The 18,525-nt window shown below is 48.9% G+C and overlaps 1 protein-coding gene across 1 annotated transcript; it reads right to left on the reverse strand.

Moving 5' to 3' along the window:
- Positions 1-830: 830 nt before the first annotated feature.
- Positions 831-17,669, reverse strand: LOC141111461 (uncharacterized). The gene is made up of 7 exons (XM_073603755.1): positions 17,544-17,669; positions 12,285-12,374; positions 6,464-6,852; positions 2,296-2,438; positions 1,908-2,208; positions 1,730-1,817; positions 831-967 (listed from the first exon to the last, which is right to left on the reverse strand). The coding sequence occupies exons 1-7, from the start codon at positions 17,602-17,604 to the stop codon at positions 831-833; spliced, it is 1,209 nt and encodes a 402-aa protein (XP_073459856.1). The 5' UTR covers positions 17,605-17,669.
- Between the last annotated feature and the right edge of the window lie 856 nt (positions 17,670-18,525).

Consider the following 18,525-nt stretch of genomic DNA (forward strand, 5'->3'; position numbering starts at 1 on the left):
TGGAGAGGAGTCAACAAGGCCTATGATGAAAGGTCCACCATCCCTACTGTGAAACACGGAGGTGAATCGCTGATGTTTTGGAGATGTGTGAGCTACAAAGGCACAGGAAATTTGGTCAAAATTGGTGGCAAGATGAACGCAGTATGTTATCAAAAAATACTGGAGGAACATTTCCATTCATCAGCCAGGAAGCTGCGCATGGGACGTAGATGGACATTCCAACATGACAATGATCCAAAACACAAGGCCAAGTCCACCTGTCATTGGCTACAGCAGAATAAAGTGAAGGTTCTGGAGTGGCCATCTCAGTCTCCTGACCTCAATATCATTGAGCCAATCTGGGGAGATCTCAAACGTGCCGTTCATGGAAGACAGCCCAAGAATTTACAGGAACTGGAGGCTTTGTGCCGAGAGGAACCATCTGAGAAGATAAAGAGCCTCATCCACAAATACCACAAAAGACTTCAATCTGTCATTGATGGTAAAGGGGGCAATACACGGTATTAAGAACTGGGGTATGTAAACTTTTGATCTGGGTCATTTGGGTAGTTTCTGTTGTGATTATGATATAGAAAGAGTAAATACAGATGATTGATAATAAATGGCTTCAGCCAAACACTAACCATGAGTGAGAGAAAAGTATTTGTGTTATCATTCATATTCTCTGAAAAATGGCCAAGAAATCATAAATTCTGCCAGGGTATGTAAACTTATGAGCCCAACTGTATATAGGGCAGGATATGAGGGCAGACAGTCAGGGTAGTATATAAGGCAGGATACAGGAGCAGGCAGACAGGGTGGTATATGGCACGGATTAGGAATCCAGATCATTATATAGTCGGATTATTACCGGTGTGTGTTCGGACGTGTCTCTGTAATGCGCCGGGGTCAGCAAACTTCCTCTTGCAATGGACGCACACATAAGGTTTCTCCCCACTGTGAATGCGCAGATGTCTCTTTAAGTTTCCTATATGACAGACAGACAAGGAATCGGGTCAGAGGGGGAAATCAGAGATAGAGGTCAGAGGGGGAAATCAGAGATAGAGGTCATAGATTGAAGTCAGTGTTGGAGGTCAGAGAAGAAAATCAGAGATAGAGGTCAGAGGGGGAAACCAGAGATTGAGGTCAGAGAGATTGAAGTCAGAGGAGGAGGTCAGAGATTGAAGTCAGAGGAGGAGGTCAGAGGAGGAGGTCATAGATTGAAGTCAGAGATTGAAGTCAGAGATTGAAGTCAGAGATTGAAGTCAGAGGAGGAGGTCAGAGATTGAAGTCAGAGGAGGAGGTCAGAGATTGAAGTCAGAGGAGGAGGTCAGAGATTGAAGTCAGAGGAGGAGGTCAGAGATTGAAGTCAGAGGAGGAGGTCAGAGATTGAAGTCAGAGGAGGAGGTCAGAGATTGAAGTCAGAGGAGGAGGTCAGAGATTGAAGTCAGAGGAGGAGGTCAGAGATTGAAGTCAGAGGTGGAGGTCAGAGATTGAAGTCAGAGGAGGAGGTCAGAGATTGAAGTCAGAGGAGGAGGTCAGAGATTGAAGTCAGAGGTGGAGGTCAGAGATTGAAGTCAGAGGTGGAGGTCAGAGATTGAAGTCAGAGGAGGTCAGAGATTGAAGTCAGAGGTGGAGGTCAGGGATTGAAGTCAGGTGGAGGTCAGAGGTTCAGGTCAGAGGAGGAAATGAGAGATTGGAGTCAGGTGGCATTTTTGGCTCTGGAGGAGAAAATCTGAGGTCTCATCACCTGAGGTGGTGAACTGCTTCCCACACTCCCGGCACTTCAGAGGTCCGTCAGCGATGTGGATCTTCAGGTGAGCTTTCAGGTTCCCCAGCTGGACAAAAAGATGACAAAACAGAGATGAACAAACACAAGGAGGGGCCTCACATACAGCACCAGATAAGGCAGCACTGGCTCCACCCACCTGGTTGAACTTTTTGTCGCAGTGCGGGCACTTGTGCTCCTTGTTGGTGTCGTGGGTCTCCAGGTGACGCATCTTGGAGGTGGGGTCAGAGAACGGGCGGTTGCAGTATTCGCACTGGTAGGGTTTTTCCCCGCTGTGGACCAGTTGGTGCCTCTTAAGGTTGCCGGACGTGGTGAAGAGTTTGCCGCACACCTTGCAGTAGTAGGTGGGCTCGCCCGAGTGCCGCTTCTTGTGCAGATTCAGCAGACTCACCAGCCGGTAACTTTTCCCGCAGTCATCGCAGCCGTGGGGTTTCAGAGGGCTGGAGAGCAGAGAAGGATCGTTATATCTCCCATCAACCCCCAGGCCTGGGATCGCGATGGCACGGAACAACATGGCCGACACTCACCTGTGCGTTTTCTCATGGGCTTTGCAGGCGGCGGGGTCAGAGAAAGCTTTGTCACACTCCTGGCATCGGTAGGGCTTCTCACCGGTATGAATGCGGATGTGGCGGGTGTAGTTGCCCGTGTGGGTGAATTCTTTATTGCAGTACTGGCGGGAGAGAGGACAAAGTCACCAACTGATATCTCAGGCCCGGAGAGGCACCAGAATCGAAGGATGAGGCTCCAATGGGGAGGTAACAGAACCTCAGTCCGGTATGATTGCTTTCTGAGTCTCCCGCTCCTCACCGACTTGGGGGCTCATCCGGGACAACTGTCAAAATCATCCTCACTATTCCCATTCTAGTCACATGACAGAAGATGAAATCGCAACAAAGAGACAGCAATAAAAAAAACTGAAGAAAATATCCAAATGAAACCATCCAACATCGGGACACAAATACAAAGGGTCCAAGAGAAAGCCCCATGTTTAGTGAAGGACATAAAAGTATTAGCAAAAAGTGAGTGTCGTCCTCCCACCAGCACGGGAAATATGAAGACAAATAATTCTCAATTTAAATCGGCTTCATTTGATTCCTGTATCTCATGCCAGGCGTGTCAGAGCTTTGAAGATGAAGTTTCATTGGCTTCTATTTTGCCTTCCCTGGTCCCCTTCTCCTATATTTTGCCTTCCCCGGTCCCCTCCTCCTATATTTTGCCTTCCCTGGTCCCCTCCTCCTATATTTTGCCTTCCCTGGTCCCCTCCTCCTATATTTTGCCTTCCCTGGTCCCCTCCTCCTATATTTTGCCTTCCCTGGTCCCCTTCTCCTATATTTTGCCTTCCCCGGTCCCCTCCTCCTATATTTTGCCTTCCCTGGTCCCCTCCTCCTATATTTTGCCTTCCCTGGTCCCCTCCTCCTATATTTTGCCTTCCCTGGTCCCCTCCTCCTATATTTTGCCTTCCCTGGTCCCCTTCTCCTATATTTTTGCCTTCCCTGGTCCCCTCCTCCTATATTTTGCCTTCCCTGGTCCCCTCCCCCCGCCTCATCTACATGATAAACTTACTTTTTTAATAAAACCTATTTTAATTACGCATCTTGTTTTAGATCCGGTGAACTCATCACTGTGTCACTGCGCTTCTCTATGCAACCAATCGGCTTTTCATTTTTTTCCCCACACAGCTTGGAAAATATTACGGTGACCTTCCCATCCAGCCTATAGAACAATGACATCCTCCCAGACCGCACCTCTTGTGGGGCCGCGCAGCGGCACGATCTGTCATCGGCTGGATTGCTAGCTGCGATTGGTCACAGCTGGTGACTTATCAGTGTGCCGGCCCACTGCCAGTATCATGTGATCGTTGTGACCAATCACAGCAGATTACATGGTGCCGGCCCGCTGCCAGCATCATGTGATCATCGTGACCAATCACAGCAGATTACATGGTACCGGCCCGCTGCCAGCATCATGTGATCATCGTGACCAATCACAGCAGATTACATGGTACCGGCCCGCTGCCAGCATCATGTGATCATCGTGACCAATCACAGCAGATTACATGGTACCGGCCCGCTGCCAGCATCATGTGATCATCGTGACCAATCACAGCAGATTACATGGTACCGGCCCGCTGCCAGCATCATGTGATCATCGTGACCAATCACAGCAGATTACATGGTACCGGCCCGCTGCCAGCATCATGTGATCGTCGTGACCAATCAAAGCAGATTACATGGTACCGGCCCGCTGCCAGCATCATGTGATCGTTGTGACCAATCACAGCAGATTACATGGTACCGGCCCGCTGCCAGCATCATGTGATCGTTGTGACCAATCACAGCAGATTGCATGACAACTGTAAACAATGGACAGCTTCCTTTCGTGCAACCCATTGTGTACAATTGTGTTGCTAGCGGTGATTGGTCACAGTGATCACATGTGAGGATAAGCTCAGGCGTGTTTACAAGTCCACGTGCCCGGCCAGGAAGATGACACTCCGCATCGCTAACCACAGATAGTGAGACATTTCCCGTGGATCCGCGGCTGCACAGATCGGGAAATGTCTCACTGTGATTAGCTCTGCGGAGTGTCAGCTTCCTGGCCGGGCACGTGGACTTGCGAACACGCCTGAGCCCATCCATAATCACATGGTACAGACAGAGACAATCACAGCCCATCTGTATCATGTGATCAGCTGTGACCAATCACAGCTAATCACAACAAAAGACACTGAAAAAAAATAAATCCTGATCACTATCGGAGTAGAACAGTGTTACTGTGGTACCATTATATTGCTCTGGTCACAGTGTGTTAAAAAAAAAAAAAAATCGTAAAATAAAAAAATAAATAAATAAATTGAAAAGCAAAAAGAAAATAAAAAATTGTCACTTTTTTTCATACATACTGTCACCAGTCAGTGTCCCTGACCACCAAATGAAATCTCTATGTCTATGAAATAAATGATAAAAATGTCCTATGTATACAGTGTAGTATTACTGCGTAATTGTCAAAGTGTGACAGCGCTGATAGCCGATAATTGTCCTGGGCGGGGGGGAGTGCCCGGTATTGAGGAAGGGGGGGAGGGGAGTGCCTGGTATTGAGGAAGGGGGGGAGGGGAGTGCCCGGTATTGAGGAAGGGGGGGGAGGGGAGTGCCCGGTATTGAGGAAGGGGGGGAGGGGAGTGCCCGGTATTGAGGAAGGGGGGGAGGGGAGTGCCCGGTATTGAGGAAGGGGGGGGGAGGGGAGTGCCCGGTATTGAGGAAGGGGGGGGGAGGGGAGTGCCCGGTATTGAGGAAGGGGGGGGGAGGGGAGTGCCCCGTATTGAGGAAGGGGGGGGGAGGGGAGTGCCCGGTATTGAGGAAGGGGGGGGGAGGGGAGTGCCCGGTATTGAGGAAGGGGGTGGGGAGTGCCCGGTGTTGAGGAAGGGGGGGAGAGGAGTGCCCGGTGTTGAGGAAGGGGGGGAGAGGAGTGCCCGGTGTTGAGGAAGGGGGGGAGGGGAGTGCCCGGTATTGAGGAAGGGGGAGGGGAGTGCCCGGTATTGAGGAAGGGGGAGGGGAGTGCCCGGTATTGAGGAAGGGGGAGGGGAGTGCCCGGTATTGAGGAAGGGGGTGGGGAGTGCCCGGTGTTGAGGAAGGGGGGGAGAGGAGTGCCCGGTGTTGAGGAAGGGGGGGAGGGGAGTGCCCGGTATTGAGGAAGGGGGGGAGGGGAGTGCCCGGTATTGAGGAAGGGGGGGAGGGGAGTGCCCGGTATTGAGGAAGGGGGGGGAGGGGAGTGCCCGGTATTGAGGAAGGGGGGGGGAGGGGAGTGCCCGGTATTGAGGAAGGGGGGGGAGTGCCCGGTATTGAGGAAGGGGGGGAGTGCCCGGTATTGAGGAAGGGGGGGGGGGGGGGGAGTGCCCGGTATTGAGGAAGGGGGGGGGAGGGGAGTGCCCGGTGTTGAGGAAGGGGGGGGGGGAGGGGAGTGCTCGGTGTTGAGGAAGGGGGGGGAGGGGAGTGCCTGGTATTGAGGAAGGGGGGGAGGGGAGTGCCCGGTATTGAGGAAGGGGGGGGGAGGGGAGTGCCCGGTGTTGAGGAAGGGGGGGGGAGGGGAGTGCTCGGTGTTGAGGAAGGGGGGGGAGGGGAGTGCCTGGTATTGAGGAAGGGGGGGAGGGGAGTGCCCGGTATTGAGGAAGGGGGGAGGGGAGTGCCCGGTATTGAGGAAGGGGGGGAGGGGAGTGCCCGGTATTGAGGAAGGGGGGGAGGGGAGTGCCCGGTATTGAGGAAGGGGGGGAGGGGAGTGCCCGGTATTGAGGAAGGGGGGGGGGGGGAGTGCCCGGTGTCGAGGAAGGGGGGGGGGGGGGGGGGGGGAGTGCCCGGTATTGAGGAAGGGGGAGGGGAATGCCCGGTATTGAGGAAGGGGGGGAGGGGAGTGCCCGGTATTGAGGAAGGGGGGGAGGGGAGTGCCCGGTATTGAGGAAGGGGGGGAGGGGAGTGCCCGGTATTGAGGAAGGGGGGGGGGGGGAGTGCCCGGTGTCGAGGAAGGGGGGGGGGGGGGGAGTGCCCGGTATTGAGGAAGGGGGAGGGGAATGCCCGGTATTGAGGAAGGGGGAGGGAAGTGCCCGGTATTGAAGGGGTGAAAAGCTGATTGGCTGCTCTGTGCATTTCACCAGCGGAGACAAAGTTTGTCTCAGACACATTATTAGTCTCGGCCGTCCCTTACCTCGCACACGTGTGTGGTGGCGCTATACTGCCGGGTCTCGGTGCGGTCGGCATAGTTGGAGGCTCGCAGTTGCCGTGGCGTTGAGGGCATGTCTTGCTCGTCATTGCTCTCCGATTCGTTCTCATCCTCCCCCTCCTCCATGCCGGACTCATTAATGGTCAGTCCAGACTCCCGGTTGCCCTCCAGGTGGGGGATGCCCATCTCTGGGCTGGTGTGCTCTGTGACGGGCTCCGCCGGAAGCTTCTCTTGCGTCTGCCCCTGCGGGATCTCCTGCTCTTTGGTTTGCGATTCGCACGCTGTTGTACTGTCGTTCTTCTCCTGGACAGGCCACGCCTCCTGCGTCATCAAATCGTCACCAATTCCGACGTTTGTTTGTCTGTTGTTGACTCCTACAACAGAAGGAAATAAGTTACAGTGGGGGGAGGGGGCGGGGCCTCACCTCATTATACGCAACGTCCCGATTCCTCAGGGACCCAGACAGTTCCCATCATGCAGCAGGGCACAGTACAAGCCAATCACATGGAATTTACCGTGGGACGTCTGACAACTGAAGGTGACATTTCAGTTGTCAGTCATTTAGTTCCCACTGCCCTGTGCGCTGCTCAGGATCGATAAAGTCGGCCATCTATACGGCTACGTTCTCCCTTGCGGGGTCCCCATGGAGCTCCATCATAGCCACCACATGTGCACCCCTCTGCAGGGACTACAGATGTATGTCTGCTCCGCCCATCTGATATTGATTGACAACTAGAGGAAGAGTTGCAATAAAGTTTATTGAAAAAATAAAAAAAAGTTTTCTGCTGGCCGTCCATTGTGGTAGTCAGAGGGGAGAGGCAGTGGAAAGGCTCCGAAAACCAGCATGCGTGTGCAGAACAATCCACGCAAGTGTTCCTGGGACATGTAGTCCTGATGCAGTAATTGTGTGCGCACCCCTACCAGAGGTTCAGGGAAGCGCTGCTGGAGGGACAAAACATGAGGGTGACAAAAAACACGAGGGTGACAAAAAACACGAGGGTGACAAAAAACACGAGGGTGACAAAAAACACGAGGGTGACAAAAAACACGAGGGTGACAAAACAACGGGGGATTTTAATAATCCAGACATAGACTGGGCGGAGGGAACCGCGCATTCATTTAAGGCTCGCCAGTTCCTTAATGTCTTGCAGGACAATTTTATGGGTCAGATGGTAGACGCACCAACTAGAAATAAAACATTACTAGATCTACTGATTACCAACAATACAGACCTGATCACAGATGTGGAAATACGGGGCAATTTAGGTAACAGCGATCACAGGTCAATTAGTTTCAGTATAAATTAAGAAATAGGAATCATAAAAGGGAATACAAAGACACTGAATTTAAAAAGAGCCAACTTCCCTAAACTACAAACCTTAATGGAAGATATAAATTGGAATAAATTCTCAGGAACAAAAGAATACGGAGGAGAGATGGGTTTGCTTTAAGAGCATATTAAATAAGGGCATTAGCCAATGTATCCCATTGGGTAATACATTTAAAAGAGCGAACAAAAATCCTGGATGGCTTAACTCCAATGTAAAAATGCATATAAAAGCAAAGGAGAAGACCTTCAAAAAATACAAGGTTGAGGGATCATCATCAGCATTCAGACTTTACAAAGAATGCAACAAGAAATGGAAAGGTGCAATTAGGGCAGCTAAGATAGAACATGAAAGACACATAGCGGAGGAGAGCAAAAAGAATCCCAAGAAATTCTTTAAAGCGGAGCTCCGCCCAACGCTGCAAAAAACAAAAACCAGCAGCTACACGCCTTTAATAATAGGACACTTACCTGTCCTGGAGTCCAGCAATGTCGGTAAGGGAACCCGGCAGTGTAGCCTTACAGCTTCACGCCGGGAACCCTACTGCGCAAGCGCGAGCTCCGCTCCTATCTCCTATTGGCCCAGCGACAGGGGAGGAAGAGGAGGGGGCCGAGCCACGACATCAATATCCATGGCTGTGGCTCCCGGAAGTGGGAACAGGATACCTGTCTTTGACCCCCTCCCTCCCCGAAAGGTGCCAATTGTGGCACCGGATGGGAGGGGGAGGAAACAAATGAGCAGAAGTTCCACTTTTGGGTGGAACTCCACTTTAAGTATATAAACAGTTAAAAAGGGAGGACAGACCATATTGGCCCCATAAAGAATGAGGAAGGACATCTGGTTACAAAGGATGGGGAGATGGCGAAGGTATTGAATTTATTCTTCTCCTCAGTCTTCACGAGTGAATCGGGGGGCTTCAGTAACCGAAACTGCAGTGTTTATCCTCAGGACACAACACAGGAAGCACTTCCATGGTTAACAGAGGATAAAATCAGAAACAGACTTGTAAAAATTAACATTAATAAATCACCGGGACCAGATGGCTTGCACCTGAGGGTACTTGGGGAACTCAGTCCAGTAATTACCAGATCGTTGTTCCTAATTTTTACTGACAGTCTACTGACTGGAATGGTACCAGCTGATTGGAGAAAAGCCAATGTAGCACCAATATTTAAAAAAGGGCCAAAATACATCCCTGGGAATTACAGACCAGTCAGCCTAACATCAATAGTATGTAAACTCTTGGAGGGGATGATAAGGGACTATATACAAGATTTTAGTAATGAGAACCATATCATTAGCAGTAATCAGCATGGATTCATGAAGAATCGTTCTTGCCAAACCAATCTATTAACCTTCTATGAGGAGGTGAGTTGCCATCTAGATAAAGGAAGGCCCGTAGACGTGGTGCATCTGGATTTTACAAAAGCATTTGACACAGTTCCCCATAAATGTTTACTGTACAAAATAAGGTGCGTTGGCATGGACCATAGGGTGAGTACATGGATTGAAAACTGGCTACAAGGGCGAGTTCAGAGGGTGGTGATAAATGGGGAGTACTCAGAATGGTCAGGGGTGGGTAGTGGGGTTCCCCAGGCTTCTGTGCTGGGACCAATCCTATTTAGTTTGTTCATAAACGATCTGGAGGATGGGATAAACAGTTCAATCTCTGTATTTGCAGATGATACTAAGCTAAGCAGGGCAATAACTTCTCCGCAGGATGTGAAAACCTTGCAGGAAGATCTGAACAAATGAATGGGGGAGGGGCAACTACATGGCAAATGAGGTTCAATGTAGAAAAATGTAAAATAATGTATTTGGGTGGTAAAAATATGAATGCAATCTATAGACTGGGGGGAGAACCTCTGGCGGAATCTAGGATGGAAAAGGACCTGGGGGTCCTAGTAGATGATAGGCTCAGCAATGACATGCAATGCCAAGCTGCTGCTAATAAAGCAAACAGAATATTGGCATTAAAAAGGGATGAACTCCAGAGATAAAACGATAATTCTCCCGCTCTACAAGACTCTGGTCCGGCCGCACCTGGAGTATGCTGTCCAGTTCTGGGCACCAGTCCTCAGGAAGGATGTACTGGAAATGGAGCGAGTACAAAGAAGGGCAACAAAGCTAATAAAGGGTCTGGAGGATCTTAGTTATGAGGAAAGGTTGTGAGCTCTGAACTTATTCTCTCTGGAGAAGAGACGCTTGAGAGGGGATATGATTTCATTATATAAATACCGGACTGGTGACCCCACAATATATAAATACCGGACTGGTGACCGCACAATATATAAATACCGGACTGGTGACCCCACAATATATAAATACCGGACTGGTGACCCCACAATATATAAATACCGGACTGGTGACCCCACAATATATAAATACCGGACTGGTGACCCCACAATATATAAATACCAGACTGGTGACCCCACAATATATAAATACCGGACTGGTGACCCATGTGCTGACAGGTCGGACGGCCTTGGAGACAGAACAGTGGACCGTGAGTGTCAGCTTGGGAACAGAAACATCCGGTTGGCCTGTTTATACATCGGGACGATTGAGGCTACTGACAGACCCCCTTTCCTCCTTAATTGAAGTTGTGGATATCCGATGTTTATCCTGCTAGCCTTGGCGGCTATACAAGCTTTTTGTGACTTGTAAGACGTATGTCTTTTTCAAGTCCTCTATTTCTGGTAAGCCTCCTCAGATGCTATGGTGATGGCTTTGGCACACACTTAGATGTCACATTGGATTTGGTGCTTTATTGTTTCATCCATCAGTGATACTCCGTTGTTGTCCTCATCAGCTAATCCTCAGAGACTGTTGGTGGTGGTTTTTGATTTTAAAATAAATTTTTTTCAAGAACACCTTTTATTAACATATATGGACTTTATTCACGGCTAATTTTTTATATATACATATGAATTTTTTGGTTTGGTTTTTCACTATTCACAGGTGTATTGTTATTATGCTTTGTATGCTATTTCTTTTCAGGTCACATGTTATTCAATTTTCTGTAATATTTTTTGTTTACCTTACTATCGCAAGATAGCTTGAATTCAATTTTTATGTTTTTGTTTTTACACATAGCGCTACACTTTATTTACATTTGTTGATTTTTTACTTCTGTGTCTTAGAGGCGTGTTAGCCGCTTATTGTGTAATTATCTCTCTCAACATCATCGGAGCAGCACTGTACTCACTCCTTATCCACTTCCAGACCCCACAATATATAAATACCAGACTGGTGACCCCACAATATATAAATACCGGACTGGTGACCCCACAATATACAAATACCGGACTGGTGACCCCACAATATATAAATACCGGACTGGTGACCCCACAATATATAAATACCGGATTGGTGACCCCACAATATATAAATACCGGACTGGTGACCCCACAATATATAAATACCGGACTGGTGACCCCACAATATATAAATACCGGACTGGTGACCCCACAATATATAAATACCGGACTGGTGACCCCACAATATATAAATACCGGACTGGTGACCCCACAATATATAAATACCGGACTGGTGACCCCACAATATATAAATACCGGACTGGTGACCCCACAATATATAAATACCGGACTGGTGACCCCACAATATATAAATACCGGACTGGTGACCCCACAATATATAAATACCAGACTGGTGACCCCACAATATATAAATACCGGACTGGTGACCCCACAATATATAAATACCGGACTGGTGACCCCACAATATATAAATACCGGACTGGTGACCCCACAATATATAAATACCGGACTGGTGACCCCACAATATATAAATACCGGACTGGTGACCCCACAATATATAAATACCGGACTGGTGACCCCACAATATATAAATACCGGACTGGTGACCCCACAATATGTAAATACCGTACTGGTGACCCCACAATATACAAATACCGGACTGGTGACCCCACAATATATAAATACCGGACTGGTGACCCCACAATATATAAATACCGGACTGGTGACCCCACAATATATAAATACCGGACTGGTGACCCCACAATAGGGATAAAACTTTTTCGCAGAAGAGAGTTTAACAAGACTCTTGGCCACTCATTACAATTAGAAGAAAAGAGGTTTAACCTTAAACTACGTAGAGGGTTCTTTACTGTAAGAGCGGCAAGGATGTGGAATTCCCTTCCACAGGCGGTGGTCTCAGCGGGGAGCATCAATAGTTTCAAGACATTATTAGATAATCGACCTCAACATACAGGGATATGTAATGTAATACTGACACATAATCACACATATAGGTTGGACTTGATGGACTTGTGTCTTTTTTTCAACCTCACCTACTATGTAACTATGAGGAAACATAGAAAAAAAATGTCAGCGCTACATAAATACCAATAATAATAATAAATACATTTACAGAGAGATCATATAAATTTATTGGCGGATTTAACAATACAGATTGCTTACGAGTCACAAACTCACCCCCTTCTGTAAACACCATGCCCTCCTCCTGAGGCACACGGGGTGCCGCCCCTTCCTCCGCCTGGGTGCCCTGACTGCCTCCGACATCCCCTGCCAGACAATAGAGAGAGAACAGACATTGATCAGTCGCTGGATTCCATCAGACATTTACAGTGAGGGGAAAAAGTATTTGCTCCCCTGCTGATTTTGTACATTTGCCCCACTGACAAAGAATCGATCAGTCTATAATTTTATTGGTCGGTTTATTATAACAGTGAGAGAATAACAACAAAAATATCCAGAAAAACACATTTCATAAAAGTTATAAATTGATTTGCATTTTAATAAGTGAAATAAGTATTTGATTCCCTATCAATCAGCAAGATTTCTGGCTCCCAGGTGTCTTCTATACAGGTAGTGAGCTGAGATTAGGAGCACTCTTCTCTGTCTTCTATACAGGTAATGAGCTGAGATTAGGAGCACTCTTCTCTGTCTTCTATACAGGTAATGAGCTGAGATTAGGAGCACTCTTCTCTTAAAGGGAGTGCTCCTAATCTCAGCTTGTTACCTGTATAAAAGACACCTGTCCACAGAGCTGTCCAAGGATGTCGGGGATAAGACTGTAGACCTACACAAGGCTGGAATGGGCTACAAGACCATCGCCAAGCAGCTTGGTGAGAGGGTGACAACAGTTGGTGGGATTATTCACAAATGGAAGAAACACAAAATAACGATCGATCTCCCTCGGTCTGGGGCTCCATACAAGGTCTCACCTCATGGAGGTTCAATGATCATGAGAACGGTGAGGAATCAGCCCAGAACTACACGGGAGAATCTTGTCAAGGATCTCAGCTGGGACCATAGTCACCAAGAAAACAATCGGTAACACACTACACCGTGATCGACTGAAATCCTGGAGCCCCCGCAAGGTCCCCCTGCTCAGAAAATCACATGTACAGGCCCATCTGAAGATTACTAATGAACATCGAATGATTCCGAGGAGAACTGGGGGAAAGTGTTGTGGTCAGAGGAGACCAAAATCGAGATCTTTGGCATCAACTCACCGTGTTTGGAGGAGGAGGAATGCTGCCTATGACCCCAAGAACACCATCCCCCACCGTCATCCTTGGAGGTCCTATGACCCAAAGAACACCATCCCCCACCGTCATACATGGAGGTCCTATGACCCAAAGAACACCATCCCCCACCGTCATACATGGAGGTCCTATGACCCCAAGAACACCATCCCCCACCGTCATACTTGGAGGTCCTATGACCCCAAGAACACCATCCCCCACCGTCATACATGGAGGTCCTATGACCCCAAGAACACCATCCCCCACCGTCATACTTGGAGGTCCTATGACCCCAAGAACACCATCCCCCACCGTCATACATGGAGGTCCTATGATCCCAAGAACACCATCCCCCACCGTCATACATGGAGGTACTACGACCCCAAGAACACCATCCCTCCACCTTCATACATGGAGGTCCTACAACCCCAAGAACACCATCCCCCCCACCGTCATACATGGAGGTCCTACGACCCCAAGAACACCATCCCCCACCGTCATACATGGAGGTCCTATGACCCCAAGAATACCATCCCCAACCGTCATACACGGAGGTCCTATGACCCCAAGAACACCATCCCCCACCTTCATACACGGAGGTCCTATGACCCCAAGAACACCATCCCCCACCGTCATACATGGAGGTCCTACGACCCCAAGAACACCATCCCCCACCGTCATACACGGAGGTCCTATGACCCCAAGAATACCATCCCCCACCGTCATACATGGAGGTCCTATGACCCCAAGAACACCATCCCCCACCGTCATACATGGAGGTCCTATGACCCCAAGAACACCATCCCCCATGGAGGTCCTATGACCCCAAGAACACCATCCCCCACCGTCATACAGTGGGGATCGAAAGTTTGGGCACCCCAGGTAAAAACGTGTATTAATGTGCATAACGAAGCAAAGGAAAGATGGAAAAATCTCCAAATGGCATCAAATTACAGATTAGACATTCTTATATGTCAAAAAAGTTAGATTTCCATCATTTACACTTTCAAAATTACAGAAAACAAAAAAATTGGGTCTGCAAAAGTTTGGGCACCCTGCAGAATTTCTAGCATGCACTGCCCCCTTTGCAAAGCTGAGACCTGCCAGTGCCATGGAATGTTCTCAATCATCGTCTGGGAAGACCAGGTGATGTCAATCTCAAAGGTTTTAAATGACCAGACTCATCTGACCCCCAACAATCAGCACCATGGCTTCTTCTAAGCAGTTGTCTAGAAAACTGAAAATAGTTGACGCTCACAAAGCTGGAGAAGGCTATAAGAAGATAGCAAAGCCTTTTCAGATGTCAATATCCTCTGTTCGGAATGTCATTAAGAAATGGCAGTCATCAGGAACAGTGGAAGTTAAAGCAAGATCTGGAAGACCAAGAAAAATATCAGACAGAACAGTTCTCAGGATTGTGAGAAAAGCAATTCAGAACCCACGTTTGACTTTCCCTCCAGAAAGATCTGCCAGACACTGGAGTTCCACTATAAAGAGATACTTGTACAAATATGGTCTTCATGGAAGAGTCATCAGAAGAAAACCTCTTCTACGTCCTCACCACAAAAATCAGCGTTTGAACTTTGCAAATGAACATAAAGACAAGCCTGAGGCATTTTGGAAACAAGTTCTGTGGACCGATGAGGTAAAATAGAACTTTTTGGCCGGAATGAGCAAAGGTACTTTGGAGAAGAAAGGGCACAGAATTGAATGAAAAGAACCAGCTGTGAAGCATGGGGGGGGGGGGAGGAATCAATCATGCTTTGGGGTTGTATTGCAGCCAGTGGCACAGGGAACATTTCACGAGTAGAAGGAAAAATGGATTCAATAAAATTTCAGTAAATTTTGGATGGTAACTTGATGCCATCTGTGAAAAAGCTGAAGTTAAAGAGAGGATGGCTTCTACAAATGGATAATGATCCAAAACACACCTCAAAATACACGAGGGGATTACATCAAGAGGTGTAAACTGAAGGGTTTGCCATGGCCTTCACAATCTCCTGACCTCAACATTATTGAAAATCTCTGGATAGACCTTAAAAGAGCAGAGCGTGACAGACAGCCCAGAAATCTCAAAGAACTGGAAGACTTTTGTAAGGAAGAATGGGCAAAGATCCCTCAAACAAGAATCGAAAGACTCTTGGCTGGCTACAAAAAGTGTTTACAAGCTGTGATACCTGCCAAAGGGGGCAGTACAAGATATTACCTCCGCAGGGTGCCCAAACTTTTGCAGACGCCATTTTTTTGTTTTCTGTAATTTTGAAAGTGTAAATGATGGAAATAAAATCTAACTTTTTTTGACATATTATAAGAATGTCTAATCTGTAATTTGATGCCATTTGGAGATTTTTCCATCTTTCCTTGGCTTCGTTATGCACATTAATACACATTTTTACCTGGGGTGCCCAAACTTTCAATCCCCACTGTACATGGAGGTCCTTTGACCCCAAGAACACCATCCCCCACCGTCATACATGGAGGTCCTATGACCCCAAGAACACCATCCCCCACCGTCATACTTGGAGGTCCTATGACCCCAAGAACACCATCCCCCCACCGTCATACATGGAGGTCCTATGACCCCAAGAATACCATCCCCCCACCGTCATACATGGAGGTCCTATGACCCCAAGAATACCATCCCCTGCCGTCATACACGGAGGTCCTATGACCCCAAGAACACCATCCTCCACCGTCATACATGGAGGTCCTATGACCCCAAGAACACCATCCCCCACTGTCATACATGGAGGACCTATGACCCCAAGAACACCATCCCCCACCGTCATACATGGAGGTCCTATGACCCCAAGAACACCATCCCCCACCGTCATACATGGAGGTCCCATGACCCCAAGAACACCATCCCCCACCGTCATACATGGAGGTCCTATGACCCCAAGAACACCATCCCCCACTGTCATACATGGAGGACCTATGACCCCAAGAACACCATCCCCCACCGTCATACATGGAGGTCCTATGACCCCAAGAACACCATCCCCCCCACCGTCATACATGGAGGTCCTATGACCCCAAGAACACCATCCCCCCCACCGTCATACATGGAGGTCCTATGACCCCAAGAACACCATCCCCCACCGTCATACATGGAGGTCCTATGACCCCAAGAACACCATCCCCCACCATCATACATGGAGGACCTATGACCCCAAGAACACCATCCCCCACCGTCATACATGGAGGTCCTATGACCCCAAGAACACCATCCCCCACCGTCATACATGGAGGTCCTATGACCCCAAGAACACCATCCCCCACCATCATACATGGAGGACCTATGACCCCAAGAACACCATCCCCCACCGTCATACATGGAGGTGGAAACATTATGCTTTGGGGGTGTTTTTCTGCTACGGGGACAGGACAACTTCAACGCATCAAAGGGACGATGGATGGGCCATGTACCATCAAATTGAAAATGGGTGGTGGAGGGGTCTTCCAGCATGACAATGACCCAAAACACGTGGCCAAGGCAACAAAGGAATGGCTCAAGAAGAAGCACATGAAGGTCATGGAGTGGCCTAGCCGGTCTCCAGACCTTAATCCCATAGAAAATATGTGGAGGGAGCTGAAGATTCAAGTTACCAAACATCAGCCTGGAAACCTTAATGACTTGGAGAGGATCTGCAAAGAATACAAAATCCCTCCTGAGATGTGTGCAAACCTGGAGGCCAACTCCAAGAAACATCTGACCTCTGTGATCACCAACAAGGGTTTCTCCACCAACCACTAAGTCATGTTTGGTGAAGGGATCAAATACTTATTTCACTCATTAAAATACAAATCAATTTATAACTTTTATGAAATGCGTTTTTCTGAATATTTTTGCTATTTCGTCTCTCACTGTTATAATAAATTTCTCTGTCAGTGGGGCAAACGTACAAAATCAGCAGCCGATCAAATACCTTTTTCCCTCACTTATATATCATTTGTCTTAAAGTGAACTCGTCTATGTGGAAACCGTACTCTGCCGCAGTCCCCCCTGTGCAGGGTGTGCTCCCCCCCCCCGTCTCTGCAGGGTGCTCCTCCATCTATTAGAATACCAACACTGGGACAACTGACAGCCAGCTCAGACACAGGATCATTGGAAGTTCAGTCCACCCCCTCCCCCAGGGGCAGATGAATATCCCAATGTGCGGAACAAACTCTGTTGAGCTCCCTGCTGGGGTGTAACACTCACCCTCCTCACTGGCTCCATCGCCCTCCGAATACACAGACTGCCCGGCACCACTGGACTCCATTACAGTCTCTCCCCCCACAGCTGGAGCGGGGTACTCTCCTTCCGGCTGAGTGACTTCTGCTGGACAGACAGACAGACCAACACTGTGTTATATTTCCACAATGCACTGATAAGAAGCACAGATACTGTATATGGATGAGAGGAGCCCCGGATCCGGGAATGACCGCTCTCCTCTGTGGGTATTATATGGATGAGAGGAGCCCTGGACCCGGGAATGACCGCTCTCCTCTGTGGGTATTATATGGGTGAGAGGAGCCCCGGACCCGGGAATGACCACCCTCCTCTGTGGGTATTATATGGATGAGAGGAGCCCCGGACCCGGGAATGACCGCTCTCCTCTGTGGGTATTATATGGATGAGAGGAGCCCCGGACCCGGGAATGACCACCCTCCTCTGTGGGTATTAGATGGATGAGAGGAGCCCCGGACCCGGGAATGACCATCCTCCTCTGTGGGTATTATATGGGTGAGAGGAGCCCCGGACCCGGGAATGACCACCCTCCTCTGTGGGTATTATATGGGTGAGAGGAGCCCCGGACCCGGGAATGACCGCTCTCCTCTGTGGGTATTATATGGGTGAGAGGAGCCCTGGACCCGGGAATGACCGCTCTCCTCTGTGGGTATTATATGGGTGAGAGGAGCCCCAGACCCGGGAATGACCGCTCTCCTCTGTGGGTATTATATGGGTGAGAGGAGCCCCGGACCCGGGAATGACCGCTCTCCTCTGTGGGTATTATATGGGTGAGAGGAGCCCCGGACCCGGGAATGACCGCTCTCCTCTGTGGGTATTATATGGGTGAGAGGAGCCCCGGACCCGGGAATGACCACCCTCCTCTGTGGGTATTATATGAATGAGAGGAGCCGCGGACCCGGGAATGACCATCCTCCTCTGTGGGTATTATATGGGTGAGAGGAGCCCCAGA

Source organism: Aquarana catesbeiana, linkage group LG10 (assembly GCF_042186555.1).
Source record: "Aquarana catesbeiana isolate 2022-GZ linkage group LG10, ASM4218655v1, whole genome shotgun sequence".
NCBI classification, from domain to species: Eukaryota; Metazoa; Chordata; class Amphibia; order Anura; family Ranidae; genus Aquarana; species Aquarana catesbeiana.